We start from the raw sequence: 17,675 nt of genomic DNA on the forward strand, positions 1-17,675 counted from the left end.
GTTTTGCAGATTCTAGAAAAGAGAAGGATGAATATCCACAAAAATAAGTGCAAGTTTTTAGTCAAAGAAATAGAATTCTTGGTTCATCAAATTACATGTGAAGGAATTCTTCCTAAAACGGATTTGGTCAGTGCGATAACAAATGCTAGCAGACCGTATGACAAGGAATCGTTGAGGTCTTTCTTAGTATTAGGAGAGTATTATGCAAGGTTTCTGAATGGTTATGCAATCTTTGTGGAGCTGTTGAGAAAACGTTTTGAAGAAAGGTGTGCTGTTTGTGTGGTCCGAACAGCATAATGGTGCATTTGACAAAGTAAAGAGTTTGATTGCTCAAGCACCAGCACTTAAAACATTTGATCTGAATGGGATATCTTGTAAGACAGTGGATGCAAGTACTATTGGTTTGGGTGGTGTCTTCAGCCAAATTGCCAATAGTAAAGAAGGTGCTGTTTTTTTTAATTTCCAGAGCTTTGAGAGGTGCAGAACTACATTATAGCACAATTGAAAAAAATGCCAAGCTTGTGTTTAGGCAGTTGAAAAATTGAAAACAAATGTGTGGGGTAAATCATTTGTGTTATTTATGGATCATGAGCCTTTGGTTTATATGATGGACAGGGTTAGATCTGGTAAAGCTTCTTCAAGACTAGTCAGGTTAATTGCTAGGTTGCAAGAATTTGATTATTATATCAAACATATTTCTGGGGGCAGTAATGTTACAGCTGACGGCTTATCCAGATTGCCGCAACAATGTGAAGATGATGAAGCTGTGTTGGACCAACATGAGTGTGTTGTGGTGGATGTTTTGGACAAATGTGGTGGAGTGGCATCAGAAGACGAAGGGGTAAGAATGTATGAGGAAGATGAGCAAATGGTGAAACAGTATCTTGAAATAGAGTGGCTGTCAAGAATTAATTTGGAAATGTGTTTGCAAAGTTTTGCACACGTTTCCAATAAATTGAGTGTATAGAATGGAATTTTGGTAAGACGTAACCTGTTTCAGCCACCCATAGGTCTTATACACAAACGTATTACTTTGACTTACCTTGGACATCATGGTATGTCTTACACTAAAAAGGTGGATGCTGCAGTAGAAAGATTCATTGATATGTGTCCCATTTGCGTTCATTCAGATAAGCATTGGAAAGTGTTGTGTGAACCATCTAATTATCATAAGGCGCAACAGAAAACATGAGCTAAAGTTTCCATAGACTTCTCCGGTCCATGTAATGTTTTGTGGACAAACAAATGGTGTTTGAGTATTTTGACTGACAACTTTTCAAAATGGATCTATCATGCTTTTGTGAGTAATTCCACTACCGATAAGGTGATTACTTTTTAGTGAGAACATTTCGTATTGAAGGGATTCCAAACGTACTGATGTCTGATAATGAGGCACACTTTGTTTCATCAAATATGTTGCATTTCCTAAAGAAATGAGGTATCAGGGCAGAAAGGCGGCCTTTATATCGTCTTAGGGCCAATGGTCAAGTTTAGAGCGCATGTGGATTTTTGAAAGGGGGTATACAGGCTGCTTTAGCTAATAACCAAAATGTTTTAAAATCTTTAGGAAAATATTTGGAGTTATCAAATGACCCCGCACTCAGCAACGGATGTTGTTTCTTTTTCTTTAATGAGAGGGAGAGTTAGCCGTCCTCTTGTGACACCCAATTTTAGCAAAACTATTGCTGAAAGTGACAGGTTAAATGATGCTGGTGAGGAAAGTTGAAGATAATCTGAGTGCAAAGCTTGTTAGCGGCTAAGAATATCACGACAAAGTGCACAGAATGAAAGCCAAGCTAGTTGACGAGCATATCATCAAACCCAATGTAGGTTTCAAAGGAGCATCAAAGTTTACACCACCTGTGCAGATGGAAAGAGTGTATGGAAGTGCCCTCTTATTACACAAAAGAGGATGGTGGAATATGAGTTCTGTGGTAGTTCGTAAACCAGGTCAGAAGAAAATATTTCGGAACGATAGTGCTGATGGTTGTGATTTTAATGATTACCAAGTACCATCTGGGAGTTTGTCTGGGGAGAAAGTTCATTACAGTTACGATCTGAGGAAAAATATATGACAAGAGTTTCACAAAAAGGAGAGTTAACAAACATGCAAAAAGAACTTTCCACTGGTGTCTCTTGTGATGATGTTCGGGGAGATATGTCCTCAATGATTAGAGTGGCAGACCCTGATGCAGAGTTCTAGCCCGGGACCAGGGTTCAATTCCCAGCCTTGGCGGGACTTGGGCTCAAAAAAAAATTCCACGGACCTGATAATTCTCGCCTCGGTGCCTATTCCAATCACGGAGTCCCACTCTGCAACTCTGGGCAATAGCTTGCTTAATCTCCACAACGGCCCCCACAACGCTAAGGATGCCTGGCCTCCACCTTGGGGGTGCCCAGGAGTGGACGCCTCACAGGGAAAGCCAGGATGGGTTCCACAGCGGTATTCGTACAAGCGCCTTGAGACCCTTGCGGGTGAGTAGTGCGCTATACAAGTATCAATTTACATTTAACAAAACCACTTTCTACAGTGATACAGCACGTTGCGGGCAAAGAAGTATCAAGTGAGAATAAAATACTTTCTAAAAGTGTTCTACTGGATTCTCCTTGTCAGAGTCAGGTGTTACGCCAAACAAAAGGAAAAATCAAATAATCTGAGAAATTGAAGGAGTATCTTGTGTAAGTACCTTGAATCTTGTGTTTATTATGTGACATTTTGTTAGCTTATTGTATGGAACTTGTTTTAGTTTTTTTGTATTAGTTTATGTTACTTTGTTGTACGACCATCTCCACTCCACCGGTCCAGCCACTCTACTCTCAACTCCAAAGAAGCACTGCAAGAGGGCCAGTTGCTAGTAAGTATTTATTTTCATATTTCACAATGTGGTTAAAAGCAACACTCCACATGGAGCGCCTATGCGTTTCGGCTTGCGCCTTCAACCGGGCAGCTATATATGTATATTTCTTTTTTTTTAAAAGAGGCATGTTGTGCAGTTAGGTTATTACATCATCCCATTCTACTGCTAGTTTTCATATGATGTAATGATGCCTTTTATGATGTAAGAGAGAATGCTGAATGCTGTTTGTGTTTAACACTGTTTAAACTGGTAGCTGGAGACTGTTCCACACCGCTCTTCACCAGTGGGCTGTTATATGTAAAATAAACATCTTTCTCTACAAGAAATAAAGATCCTTGCTTAATGTGTATTACTTCACAGATATAAATTTTGCTCCTGCGCGCAGGGAGCAGCATTATTAGTTGCTCCCTGCAGCGATCGCAATTCTGGCTACTGCTTGATGCGGGGAGCCAGCTCAGGGGGCGGGGCCTTTGGGATCGCCCACAGCCCCCAACGACAGTGCAGTAGATGCCCTGGGTGGGCACCCCTTAATGGTTCCAGGCCCCAGGTGAGGGGCATGCGTGCCCCCTCCCCCTTGAAGATACTGCTGGGCCCATGGAGATAGGGTCCCCGGGGCCGGAATAGGCCCAGGGAGAGAGGCCAGGTTTACCTCTTCTCCATTACGCGGACAATACCCAGCTACTATTCTCCTGGAAGAGAGAGGTGGGCTCGGTATCTCAGGCACAAACTTGCCTGGCCTCAGTTTTCAACTGGATGGCGGAGGCAAAGCTTAAGTGTAATAAAGGGAAATCGGAGGTTCTACTATTTGGTATGTTTCCTCCGAATTTCCGAGAGCAGCTTTGGCCACCTGAATACCCCTGTCCAATATCTTCTGAGAAATCGGCAAAGAATCTTGGGGTTTGGTTTGATGAGCGTCTCTCGTTTGAGACGGACATCAAGAAGGTGGCTGGTGGCTGCTTCGGTCTGCTTAAATCATTTAGAAGTTTTTTCTCCCTTCTGCCAATAGCTGCAAGACAAACACTCATATGTGCACTGATTATGTCCCGCTTGGATTATGCTAATGCCCTCTTCTCTGGTATTCCGGGCTACATCTTAAAGAAACTGCAGGTAGTCCAGAATACTGCTGCTAGATTGTTATCTGGGCTGTCCTCTAGGGACAGTGTACAGAGCCAGCTCCGTTTGTACCACTGGCTACCAGTAGCCGCTAGAGTTAAATTTAAGCTACTGATTTTGGCCCACCGGGCACTTCATGGTAGTGGGCCTATATATCTTCAGAAGCGGATCGCTTTTTATGTACCTGGGCGGGCTTTGCGCTCTGCGTCTTTGTATTTTGTTCATGTTTCTCGCTTTAAGCGATAGAGGATCGGAGGTGGCTCCTTTACAGTAAAGGCAGCTACTGCTTGGAACACACTTCTGCTAAGTTTGCGTACCATCCAGGATTTGGGGACGTTTAGGAAAAAACTGAAAACCTTTCTTTTTGTTTGATGATGAGCATTCTACCTTTATAGAGTCGCGCCGGGACACTCCTGAGTATCTGCGCTCGTAATAAATGCATATAACATAACATAACATTACTATTCTGCCAGGCCCCAGGGTATTGGGTCCCGGGGCCAAAATCGGCATAAGGAGAGGGGCCTTGTGCCCCCTCCCCCTTGAATATGTTGCTGTGCCTTGGAAGATGGGTTTCCCGGAGCCAAAATCTGCCTGGAGGGTCTGTGTGTCCCCTTCCCCCGTGAATGTATTGCCAGGCATCGGAGGTTGGGGTCCTTGGTGGCAAAACCGTCCCAGGGAGGTGAGCTTCTTGCCCCGCTCCTCCTTCAAAATTGCTCCGGACCCTGTGGGAGGGGGGTCTCTAGTTCCGAAATTGGCCTGGGGACGGGGGCCGTGTGCCCCTTCCCCATAAAAATTGCACCAGGCCCCAGGAGATGGGTTCTTTGAGGTCTAAATCAGCCCTATGGAGGGGCTGCGTGACGCCCTCCCCCTGTAAAATTGCACCGTGGAATGGGGTTCACCTAGGCCAAAACCTGCCCGGGGAGGTAGGCCGCATGCCCATTCACCATAAAAATTGCACTGGGTCCCAGGGATGTGGTCCGCATGCCATCCTACCCAATCATGCATACAGGGCCCCAAGGGATGGGGTCCCTGGGGCTGAAATCGATCCCAGGGAGGAGGGCTGCATGCCACCTTCCCCCAAACAAGCATGCTGGGCCTTTCGGGATGAAGATAAAAGAGTGTCCTTGGGGATCGGTCCCCAGGGCCTAAGAAGGCTTGGAGAGGGGGGCAACATGGCCTCCCTTTCCTTTATTTAATTAAGTGGCTCGGAGGTTGTGCGGCCCCCTCTCCTTTAAGAAAGAAAAAAGGTCCTGGGTGTTGGGGTCCCCAGGGCCAGGTCCTCTGGCCATCCCCCAATAGGCATGGCCAAAGGCCATGTGCAGCATAGGTTAGGCTGATGGGCGTGTTGGATGTAGGCAGTGCAGCCAACGCTCTGCCATGCAAGGCAAAAGGCCATGAGTAGTGGGGGTTGCATTTACATATGGTAAATAAGTATTATCTTACTTTAAAAAAAAAAAAAGGATTTCACTGAAAAAACTAAGGTTAACGTAATGTTACATTTAGGTGTGGTAAAAGGAACTTTTTTTAAAAAAAAAAACCTTATCAATTCATTAAAAAAAAAACCAAAGTTTATCGTAACTTTATAATTAGGTGAATTTGTCAGTGACAACATTAATGTTTTGAACAAAAAAAAAATGCAGGAATGCACCAGTTATAGTTAGCAGAGCTAACTATAACTTGCACTCCCGCAATGCACTGCTTGTGACCTCACACATGACATCACTCATGACATCTCAAATGACATAATTGATGACTTCATTAACGACCTCATCCAAGCTTCGTTTCACTGCATATTGCTGTATAAATTACTATGGCATTAAAGGTCTGACAGTAAGTACAAAATAGCTCAAGAGAAGATCAGGCATCATTACTACCAACACAGAGACTACTTTCTTAGGTGTTAAAAACAAGGATTATGTGCAACATTGACCTTATAGTATACACTTTACAGGTAGTATAGGCCACATTAACAATCAACCACAGATATATGGGAAACTCTCATTGAGTACGGTGTTCAATCTGTATACACCTGTTCAGAGAAAGCCAAAATAGTGACGCCAAATAAAAAACAAATATCCTACTATGGACAGTTTTTATCTGTATTAAACCCCTGACAGACACCGAATCTACATAAAGACATGAAGTTGATATCAGTAGAGAATTGACTACTGTAAACCGTGTTTACTCTATGGAGAGAGTTAATTCTATACCACAGCGTTTGCAAACACTGAAACTCTCATGAGAAATACACCACAGAGTATTCAAAAGAATTTACTAAGAACAGTGTGCGTTCTATGCAACAGTTGTAAAAAACAAAATACACTATTTGCAAAAAACTAATCAAGATCTAAAGGTGCTAAAGATCATACTACCTGCACCCTTCATACTGTGGAAAAAACTTCACAGATATCACATCTTCTGAAGCAAAACAAGCATGTGTACATAGGTTAGTACCTGGCTTACACAATCTTCTATGTTAAGTATCCATTTTTATGCTGGCACAATTCTCTCGAATAACTTAAGGCTGCTTACAAAAGTTAGTATTTAGTACATAAAATCCTTCTTCTGTTGGAAACTTTTTCTGCAGAACCTAAAAGTTGAGTGGAGCATAATGAATACAAGTCAGCTGTCACATGCGCCCAGAGTTACTCTTGAATGCAAACCTTTATAATGTGTTCAGTACCTTTACACATCCATGGTGCATTAGGAGCACATGCGTTTTGTAAACTTACAACCATTAGCTGGACCCAAGCTGTAAAAAATTACATAGCAAAGTAATATGGTAGTTACCCATGACTATATAAACTGTACAATAAACTAGCACACTTATTGGATGAAGTCATCAGTGATGTCATCAATGTCATTTGAGCTGTCATCAGTGATGCCCTAAATGATGTCACAGAACTTATCATGTGTGATGTCATATGTGAGGTCATAAGCAGTGCATGGCGCATATTATAGTTCAAGCTTGCAACTATAACTGGTGAATTTCTGTGGGTGTTTTTAGTTCAAAATGTTTATGTTGTCACTGACAAATTCATCATTATAATCCTTTAACCTTTGTTTTTTCAGTGAATATATATGAATTTACACATATTACCTACTGGCGGTCGTCAGGACCATGTTTCCATAGAAAAAGAGTTTTTTTGACTTCCTATATGTTTGGCGCCATGTGACAAATCTTCACAAAATTTTTCAAAACCAGTGTCATGGTGAGTCTTGTTGTGCATGGAAAGTTTTGGGGTGATCCGTCAAGCGGGGGCCAAGAAATAGAGGGGGTCAAAAAAAGTGTGTTTCCAATGTTAATTCCCAGAGGACCTGTAGACACGAGTGCAGCCCGAACCACTGGACAGAATTATACCAAAAAGGGCAGAAAGGTAGATTTGGTTAACCAGATCACGCTTTCAGTTACTTGGTGTAGATCCATTCAGTAGTTTTCGAGAAATTAAAAGAAATCCAAATTAGGATATCTCTGATCGTGATGATTTCACAAATAATAACAAGCTCTCATTGGCTGCCAATATTTCAACCAGGAATTTTGGCAGCCATCTTGGTACTCAGCAGGAATACCCTAACCCCCAAGCCGTGGTCTTGCAGGGCAAAAAAGCATTATTTTTTATTTGCCATGAATTCGCGAAAATCATGAATATGTGGCAATTCTTTTTGAAAAACAAACGCGGGCTCCCACGCTTGTTTTCGAAAGGGCCACGGGTGGGCCAGGTCCCAGGGGCATTTCATAAAAAAGGAGTGGGGCACACAGGTTCAAAGTGCTCCGGCCAGCTGGAAGCAGACATGCGTGCAGGGAAAGAGATGAAACGATTGCTCATGCACGAAGGGAACTGCCTTTCCAGCAGCAATACCTGCTCCTGCAGGAAGCGAGGAGCTGGCTGGGACCGGGGGGGGGGGGGTGGGGGTGGCGGGGCCTTGAGGCTCACCCGTGGTTCCGGGGAAAAAAGGAGAAAGAGGCAGAATAATCGTTAGAAATGAGCAGACAGAGGCAAGATAAAGGTGAGAAACGAGCAGAAATAGGCAGAATAAAGGTCAGAAACGAGCAGTATGAGGCAAAATAGAGGTTAGATAATGAGCACAAAGAGGCAAAATAGAGGTTAGATAATGAGCACAAAGAAGCAAAATAGAGGTCAAAACGAGCAGGGAGAGGAAAAATACAGGTCAGAATCGAGCAGAAAGAGGTAAAATAAAGGTCCGAAATGAGCTGAACGAGCAGTATGGGGCAAAATAGAGGTCAGAAAATTAGCAGAAAGAAGCAAAATACAGGCCATCAACGAGAGGCAAAATAGAGGACAGAAATTAGCAGAAAGAGGCAAAATAAAGGTCAGAAGTGAGGAGAAAAAAGTCAGAAATTGAGCAGAAAGTGAGCAGTACCCACTCCGGGACTCATGCACCCTGTCACAGAACAACTCAAACATGTACACCGACTCACAGACCCAGTCAGACACTCACACACTAACTCACAGACCCACTCAGAGACTCCCATAGCCACTCACAGACCCCACTTGGAGGCTCACACACTCACTCACAGACCCACTCATGCACTCACTCACAGACTGACCTACACACTCATGAAGGCACGTGCAGGCCCACTCAGACACTCTCACACGCAACTCACAGACCCACTGAGACATTCATGCGCCCACTGAAACACTCAAGCATTCACTCACAGACCCACTCATGCACCCACTCACCCACCCAGTGAGACACTCATGCACTCACTCACACACCCACTGAGACACTCATGTGCTCACTCAAACACTTACCCTCAAAGGTTACAGGTTACAGTTAGGAAATCAAATTTTAAAAACCTTAGAAACTAATTGAAAAACCCAAAGGTTACAGGGACATTATAGTTAGGAAATATAATTTAAAACACCTTAGAAATTCACTGAAAAATCCCAAAGGTTATAGGTATGTTATAGTTAGGCTCAGATTTCACTCATACAAAACCAGTGAAATTCAACAGTTATAGTTATCTGACCTAACTATAACTGACACCCGCGCAATGCACTGCATTCTTTTTTTGCACTGGAATTAAGTGAAATGTTATCAGCTTATATGCATGTTGATCATGGTATGTCATGAAGATATGAAAAAGATATTTTAATTTCTAACTGGAAGAATAAATATAGGACAAAGCTTAAGCAGGTTTCTCAGAAATATAGAAAACGGGGTGAGACTGGATGTGGAAGGGATCCCAAGCATCAGTATAAATTGTTCTTTCACCAAAGAAAATGAAATCTATAGGACAAGGATGGATCAGTGCATCAGTACTAAGTTATGGTAAACTTGGAGACAAGGCCTATGCTGATAAGTGCGTTTAACACGCATGAAGCCAAGTGTGCTTTTTTCTGTACAATGGATGCTCCCTTCACGGCACATAAACAAGTCCTGAAGTTTTATGGGGCCTTTTATGACTATTTTATCACATTTCTAAATATTTAGGTTGTTATTACAAGTTTGGCAGTGCGGGAGCGCGACTGCCCCGCTCCCGCACTACCAAACCTGTGGTTGAACCGCCCGCCAGATTAGGAGTGTTCTCCTGTCTGGCGGGAGGTTTTTTGGCATTCCCACGGCTGTGCCTATAAAATAGGCATTGCAATGGGAACGTCAAAATCAGTAATGGGGTGCATGCACACAGGGGGGCACCGTCATGAAAAGTGTGGTGGTGAGAAAACTTGTACAATGTATGGGGGTGCCGCAGCGGCCCCGCCAAGCATATTGCAGCCCCAAGACTGCTGCGCCACCAACAGGGATCTCTGATCCTTGGGGGTTGCGGTGGTCCCTGGGCGGCCCGACCACTCTGGTCGTACTAGGGAGGTCGGAAGACCCCCACCGCTGCGCCCCGTGAGTTTGGCTGTCCGTGGACTGTCAGATTTGTAATGAGGCTCTTAGAGTAAAGGTTTATAACAAGCAAGGACTGGTGCCAGCACCTTGCCACCTTAATGCCTGAAGTACAGGCAATTTTATTTTGTGCACAAATACAACTGATAGATTTTACAGTTGACAAATTAAACACTGATGAACACATGCAGCATGTGATGGAGACAATACCGCCAACAAACGTAAATACATCGCAACTAAACGTCTTGCGAGATATTGCTATTGGACTACTTCTATTTACACAAACACATTTCTGTGGTGCTTGGAAGTCCCTGCCTTCCTGATAGCAAGCTTTTATATGGCGGTAATCACAAAATGTGTATTAACGATTAAATAAATGGTGTTTTTTAACACTATACAATTATTCAGTCATACAAATTAGGTTGTCATAGGACAGATGAGCTTCTAAATTTGTTCTATTGGGATTTGGAGTGGCGCTTCACAGGTTATACACAACTCTGCAGTATTAATTGCACGGTTGAATAGCTCTGTCATATATCACTGTTTGTTATAGTATCAGGTCTATGCATTCTCTTTGTGGCCTATCGTGCGAAAATAATCACATTCACATGTTTAATAAATGTATTCCCCCTGACAGAATAATGCATATGAATATATAATCACTGCCAAGAACATCAAAGAGACAGCAACTGCGGCCTTGAACTGCCTTACCATGTTGTTGGCAGTCACTTCCCCAGTATCCAGGGCAGCATTTCCATTTGACAGATGTCAAGACTTTCTGCTTCACTTGATACACTGGCTTCACAGCCACCCGGTACCTGGAAATCAAGAACCGGATTTTACCAGTCATAACATCTCTGACATCCAGAGAGGGCATGCAGTAGAACAATGAAGGGACCATAAATAGTAAAAATTCCAAGCTGAAGTCAGTAATTCATGCGGAAACCTACGCCTTGCAGGTGTCCAACTAGGAATTCCAAACATTGCAGCATTTTTTGTTATCCACAAAATGCCAAGAAGGTGACCTTGAAAATCCTGTCATACTTACATTCCTCTACGATTAGTCCTAAGGATTTTCTGTACTGCAGCCAATCGAGGAAAGCAAAGCAAAATGTGATTTATACATTTTATCTAATTCTATTTTTCTTTGTCCGAAAAATATATTCCCATGTGGAGAAATAAATTCTTTACCTCCAGTGAGTTTATAGGTGTTCAGAGTTTTCTTAGAGTCTGGCCAAGTCAAAAGAGCGACGCAATCCAGACGCAAAATCTATTTTGGGATTAACGAAGCCACATAAATCTGTTTTTCATGGTTTGCTTGATTTATTAAAAAAATTACAAAATAAAGAGCCACAAGGTAGAGCATAGCGCATCCTTGAGTTACCTTGCATCGTTGAGGTGTCACATGGGTGGAGCGTGGACCTTCTGCAGCACACATACAAACAGATTAAGCTTCTATAAAATTAGTTTCACAAAATTATCTTGATAAAAAGCAGGCACCCTTGCACCTTACCGCAAAGGTGCCTGCATTGGAACTAGGCAGTCAGAATTGCGCCTGCACTAAAAGAGAGCAGAACTGTGCCATATCTTTGTAAATATGGCATATTTTCTGCTCTCTCCCCCTTTGATGCAATGTATGACAGCAAGTTCCCTTGATGTGTTACGATGAGCAAAAAGTTTAGTAAATCTGGACCTATATTTGTAAACCTATACTACCATTTTCTAGCATTAGAGTTAAGCGAGTAAATTGTGCATAAAAAGACTTTGAGGGAGTTTATAAATGCCCCAGTGGTGGCTGGTAACATTTGAAAGTGGTGGCGGCGTAAATGTTCCGGAGGAGTGCCCGATGTTGAGGGAGCGCAGCGAGCAAGCCCTAATGTTAAAAGGTGGGTTCAGGTGGGGTCTCCCCCAAGGAACATTTTGAAAAAAGAGTGGCCAAATGGTGCATTTTCAAGCATATTTGAGAAAGAAGAAAGTTAATAAAGCAACTGTGCAAGTGTAGGCATGAAATCAATTAAGAGATTTTATATAATGACATAGACTTAGTTAAGATTTAACTTTTCACTTGTCTTTCAGCTCTCCTAACAAACAAGAAATACATTACAACTGGGTAGTAGAAGTGGGGTGATTGAAACTGAGGAATATTTTCCCTTTGGACAGAATTTTATCTTTGTCCCAGTAAAAAAAGTGTTTTTATTTTTCTAAATGAGGTGCTATTTGCAAAGTGCCTCGAAAAGGAAAGAGGAAAAACGGCTTCTGTTTCCATCCACCTCTCCAGCCACTGATGCCATTTCCTGAATATTGAATGGTGGTAGCACCAACATCACACACCCTTTAAACGTCTTATTTAAGAAAGTGACATAAGGTGGCCTTGGGCACCCATGGGATCTAGTGTTCAATTAACCTGAAAGGGACTGACTTATTTAGTGACTGATTTTCCTGTAAATGTGACATGGAATCAGCCCCCCTGGGCCTAGACTGGGCAACCATGGCCCCGATAACATGGAGAGTAAAGACAGAAGACAGGCTGATGTCATAAAAGCCAGGTACCCAATAATCCATAAAAAATGCAAACCAGGAACCCATGGGAAAGAACAACCCATAGAAACCAGAAGCATGGTCAAACTGTGAAGAACCAAAAGTCAGCTAAGCATCCAAATCCATTTAAGTATACACCCTAGAAAAGATCTCATGGTGGGTCTCACATATAGTCCAGATAGGGTTTAAGACAGAAGGTGAACCATTCGCAGAGATCAAAGAAACACTGGCATGAACGCCAAGGTACCCATGAGAAGCAGGCGTCAAAGGCAGCAAGAACAAAAGACCTGTACATTCTATGCAACGGAAACCAAGTATAGGAGCCAGAAGTTCCAGGAAAACTGTCCACAGACCACTAAACAAGGAGGAATCCCACATCTAATAAGCCATACAAAGCACACTGTCACCTTGAAAAATTTAACACAGTCATGATGGTAGAGTTTTTCTCAAAGCATGAGGAATGAATGGGCATCAGATACAGAGACATTTGTGTCAAGAGAGGTCTTAATGATATAGTTTTCCTAAAAGTTTGAAGACGCTTATTACTGCAGGCACTTGGAAGAGGAAGGAGCACCTCACTCTGATGCTGAAAGTGTGGTCATCTAATGAATTACTAGTCAGTCCCTAGTGCAGTGCACTGTGTGTGCCCAGGGCCTGTAAATCAAATGCTACTAGTGGGCCTGCAGCATTGGCTGTGCCACCCACATAAGCAGCCTGTAAATGTAACTCAGACTTGCCACTGCATGTCTGTGCACAGTTTTGCACTGCCATGTCGACTTGGCAAGTGTATCCACTTGCCAGGCCCTAACTTTCCCTTTCCTTACTTGTGAGTCACCCCTAAGGTAGGCCCAAGGTACCCCTGCGGGCAGGTTGCAGTGTATGTGAAAGGTAGGCCATGCCCTGATGTGTGGCATGTCCTGATTTGTTTTTCACTATTGTAAGGCTATCTGTCCCATAGGATAGAATGGGGAGTTTGCTTACAATATCTAATAAGTACAACTGCCCAGGGGAACAAGACAGCAAAAATAAGGTTTAATAAGCCTAAACTCAGAATGTTAACATGCATCCATTAGTGAGGGTAATTTTTACATTCTAGGTTTGAAAATACCACTTTTAGAAAATAAGTATGTTCTTGCTTAGCCATCCAATGTTCCTCTGCTAGGTTGTGTATTGAGTGTCTGGCTTTGGGGTGACAGGGGCTGGGGATGTGCATTTTGTTCAGTCAGCCACGTGGGGGGGTTAGGTGTGTCCTGCCTTTCCAGGGTGAGTCAGGGCTGTGCTGAATAGACCTGGGCTGCATTCAGAGTAGGGGGAAGAGATTTCTTTCACACCTGAATGGGCCTGGTCTGCCCTAGACAATGCTGTCTCCACCTCCTGCCAGGAAGCTGCACCAGAGAGGACAGAACTGGTTTTGACTGAGCACAGGGCTTCACTGCCACCAGAGAACAAAGGATTTTGCTGTATAAATATTGGGGCCCAGACCCCAGAACTTTAGATTGCTTTGGACTGTAAGAGGAACCTCTGCCAAGGAGAAGAGCTGGAAGAAACTGGAGGAGGTACTGCCCCTTTGCTGTGTGCTGTCTGGGGTTGGCCTGCAGTAGTTGTTTCTGCCAAGGAGAGGAACTGTGTGTGTATCCAGCTTGAGAAGTGTCTCCAAGGGCTTGGAAGTGGAGTTTTCCCCCTGTTCAAGAGGTCTCAGGAACAGCAAAGACCTCACCATCCTTCTGGGCACTGTCTCTGGAACCGCTGGTTTCAGTCGCAGCAGAAGAAAAGGGCAACCGACTCTGTCACCGAGTGCGGCGCAGGATTCCATGTCCTGAAGACCCAGCAGAAAGTACATCGACCGGCTCTCTCACCTGCACAGCATCGAGCACCGCCTCACCCTGCACCGTAAGCCTTGGGCTCACCGACGCTGTCTGGACGATCGTCCCTGAGCTGCTGCCTGCATTGCATTGTGAGGGCACTGCACCCTGCACTGCTTCCATCTGTTTGCAACGTAACCACAACGGTTGCCCTTGACTGACTCGCACCAACGTGTCATCCACAATGAGAAAGGTACTGTTCACGAGTCTGGCAACGCTTTAGCTGGCCCGTACTGACGCAGTCGGCTGGAACTGTTAGACTATGTTGTTTTAGCATCAAGGTAGCTCTGGACGGAGCTACCGACGCAGAGGAACTGTGTTTTTCAGCTATTCCTGCAATTTAAAGGTTATCTTGCAAAGGAACTATTTTTACATTCTTGTATTGTGGATTTTTATCGTATTTGGTCTTGTTTTGGTTTAGATAAAGATTACATATTTTTCGAAACTGGTGTGGTGTCCATTTGTAGTGTTTTCACTGTATTACTGTATGTGTTCACAAATGCTTTACACTCTACCAAGGGGGTGAGCAGGGGTTATTTTAGAAGTATATCCCCTTACCCTGACTAGGAAGAAGGGTCCCTACTTGGACAAAGGTACCTACCTCTGCATGTTAGTGATCCCCATTTCTAACAGGTGTGTTGAAGATTAAGCAGAGAGATGTCTTTTGAAGGCCATGATACAGCCACATTAAATGCTAGCTTATAATCTTTTTTTAGTTTGGAAAGTTGCAATGTACTCAGGACATTGTTTGATTTAATCTGTATATGAATATAGGCTGTTCCTTTGGTTTGAATGGATTTTTAATTTCCTAAAATATTTTGTAGTTTGCACTCCTTTCGATCTATTTGGGTGTAGAGATACACTAGGCTTTGCAGGCTGCTGAGACTGGTACACAGACTCCAGTTGGTGCCGGAAGTGTCCACTCATTTTTTCAATGCCTGGCTCCAGCAATATTTCACCTGTTCACTGTAACCTGAGTTTGTTGCCCGTATGGTGTGATCACTCACTGCACTGTTTGGTTACTAGCAACGTGGGTGTTTGCTTCTCATTGAATATGTTTTGAAGGTTCCATGTGATTTTATATGGCTGTTACATAGAATACCAATTCTGAGAAACTACTTCACCCAAACTGTTTAATCGTTTTTTTCACGATGAATGTTATATTACGTTTGGATAAACCAATCCACAGAAATGTTTTTGAGGAGTAAACAATATTTGCCTTGAAAATGTGTACTTTGTTATATTTTTTTACATGGTTTCCAAAGATTCTTTTTCCTTTTGGCCCCTGCTCTTCCCACATCCTTTGGTAAGGTGGCTCTGCACTTTTTTGTAAATTGCTGTTCTGGTGGGGTTCCCTCGGCCCCCGAATCACCATACCCCTTTCCACTGCTTTTTTTTTCTCTCCTACTGTCTTTCTTCCTTTCTGGTCCTCCTCTGTCTTACACTTTTTTGGGAAGGGAGGAGGGATTACTTCCATTAAATCACCTCGGGAGCTCCTATATTCTCATTCCTCTTTGGAAACCCTTCCCTACCCAGCACCCTCTACATTTAAAACCCCCCAAAAAATTTATGTATTTTTCTGTTGAATAAATCAATATCATTTCTTTTAAAAAAAATATTTAGATTTTATAAGAACAAAAAAAGGAGGCGCACTTGCACTCACAACAATAAAATAACCAGAGCGGGTGAGCAGCAGCATAGTGGTAGTTTTTACAAATTTCACAAGGACTGAAGAGCAGCCAGACAGGCAACAAAAAGTCATACAGATACAAGTAATTGCACAGCTCAGAGCATTAGGACTGGGCCCATGAGGTCACATTTCCATCTTCTATTAAATCAAGGTCATAATATTTTAACCAGCAACCCCAGATCTTATAGAATTTACGAAGCCACCCCCTGCTTTTATAAGTAACTTTCTCAGCCGCCATATATAAATGCATCCTCGCCTTCCACTCCTGAATGGATGGTATCTCAGGGGATCAATATTATTTCCTAACTTTAGTGCCCTTTTTCACTGTTTTGAAACTAGCTGTATTCCTATTAATATGTTTTCTTTCTAAATTATTTATTAATTATTTGGTTGCTCAGCAAAGGGTTACTGTTAAATTGATTTTCTGTGAGGCAACATACTACAGGTTCACACAATTTGAGATCCACAGACTGTACATGCATCTTTCCTGCAAACTACTCTAACCCTGTGATCTGCAGACCAAACAACCATCACACATGCTTCCAAGATCCGTGCAAGACTAATTTTTAGATTTGGATCATATTTTGTGTTTTTTCTTGTTCACATCAATCATTCAATTTTTCTCCAAGTGTTGTAATGCCCCTATATGCTCCTGACAAAATACAATTGGAAGTGATTCGAGTGCCTTTGTGTGGTGGATATAAAACTGGGCATACTTGCATCTTCATTTGGAATCGTGCCTCTCTTATTGGTTAGTTCAGCAGAGATCAAGGAGTAAATCAACTGCAATGTAAAGGTTTGAAATAAACAGTTCACAAACAGCCTGGTGCCAGGTGTACTCACATGACCTTCTGGCACTCTGGCGATCCGTACGGACATGGCTGCTGGGACTTTATTACATATTTTTCGGTTTTGCAGGAGGCGATGAAAGTGACAATTCTGGAATCCACAACACTGCACCAGTTTCTAGGGGGAAAAAAAGGAAAATAAATTCAGAGAAAGGCGACAAACCTCACCAATTGAAAGTCAATAGCATTACGGACGCAAATCCAGTCAAAACTTGAAGATCCTTCATCAGAAAACCCTACTCTCAAGAAAGTGATTATCTACCATAAGAGATTAACAATATTATTTCTCAATGTCGATAAACACAGGTTGCAGTTCTTGCCTTCACAATGGAAAGGGTCAGCAGGATAGGGCAAAGTTCCAAGGAATCATGGACCTCATCTATAAGAAAATGACAGCGCGGCACCGCAAGCCATTTAGCTCAGCCGTGCTGCGTTATTTTCAAAGCATAGGGATGCGTCGTGTCAACAAAAATACCACTCATCCCTGTACTTTCCCCTGCACTGGCGCACAACTGGCTGCCTGCACAAAAACAACAATTAATGGCATTTTCCTCTCTCTTTGAATGATGCAGAATGCAGCACACAGAGAAAGAGGAAAAAATGAGGAGAAATAAAAGCATTTCTCCTCGTTGCGCCAGTTTTATGCCCTGGCGGCACAATGGGCTTGTAAATAAGCACCCTAGAATGGTAGCCTGAGACATTTCTACCAGCCTTATATTAATACAGGGTAGCTTAATTCTTAAATAAAATGTACATACATGGTCCAAGATCAGAGTTCTTGAATGATGCAGGCAAAGGCTCCGCTCTCCGAGGGCAGACGTGAGTTACAGTAATCAGGAAGCTCAGTCAACAACCTTTACTGGCTGGAACCAGCAATCAGGGAGGTTGACATAGGAGTTTGACACAACCC

The 17,675-nt window shown here is 43.0% G+C and overlaps 1 protein-coding gene across 1 annotated transcript in view; it reads right to left on the reverse strand.

Annotated features, from left to right (window-relative positions):
- MMRN2 (multimerin 2) overlaps window positions 1-17,675 on the reverse strand; it is a 230,057-nt gene that overhangs the window by 28,607 nt on the left and 183,775 nt on the right. Inside the window, exons 2-3 of the mRNA XM_085607581.1 lie at window positions 16,761-16,883; window positions 10,539-10,645 (exon numbers count right to left, since the gene is read on the reverse strand). Of these exons, the coding sequence (XP_085463707.1) occupies window positions 10,539-10,645; window positions 16,761-16,883 (230 nt within the window). The remainder of the gene's footprint in view (window positions 1-10,538; window positions 10,646-16,760; window positions 16,884-17,675) is intronic.

This window comes from Triturus cristatus, chromosome 1_2 (genome assembly GCF_964204655.1).
Source record: "Triturus cristatus chromosome 1_2, aTriCri1.1, whole genome shotgun sequence".
Classification (NCBI taxonomy): domain Eukaryota; kingdom Metazoa; phylum Chordata; class Amphibia; order Caudata; family Salamandridae; genus Triturus; species Triturus cristatus.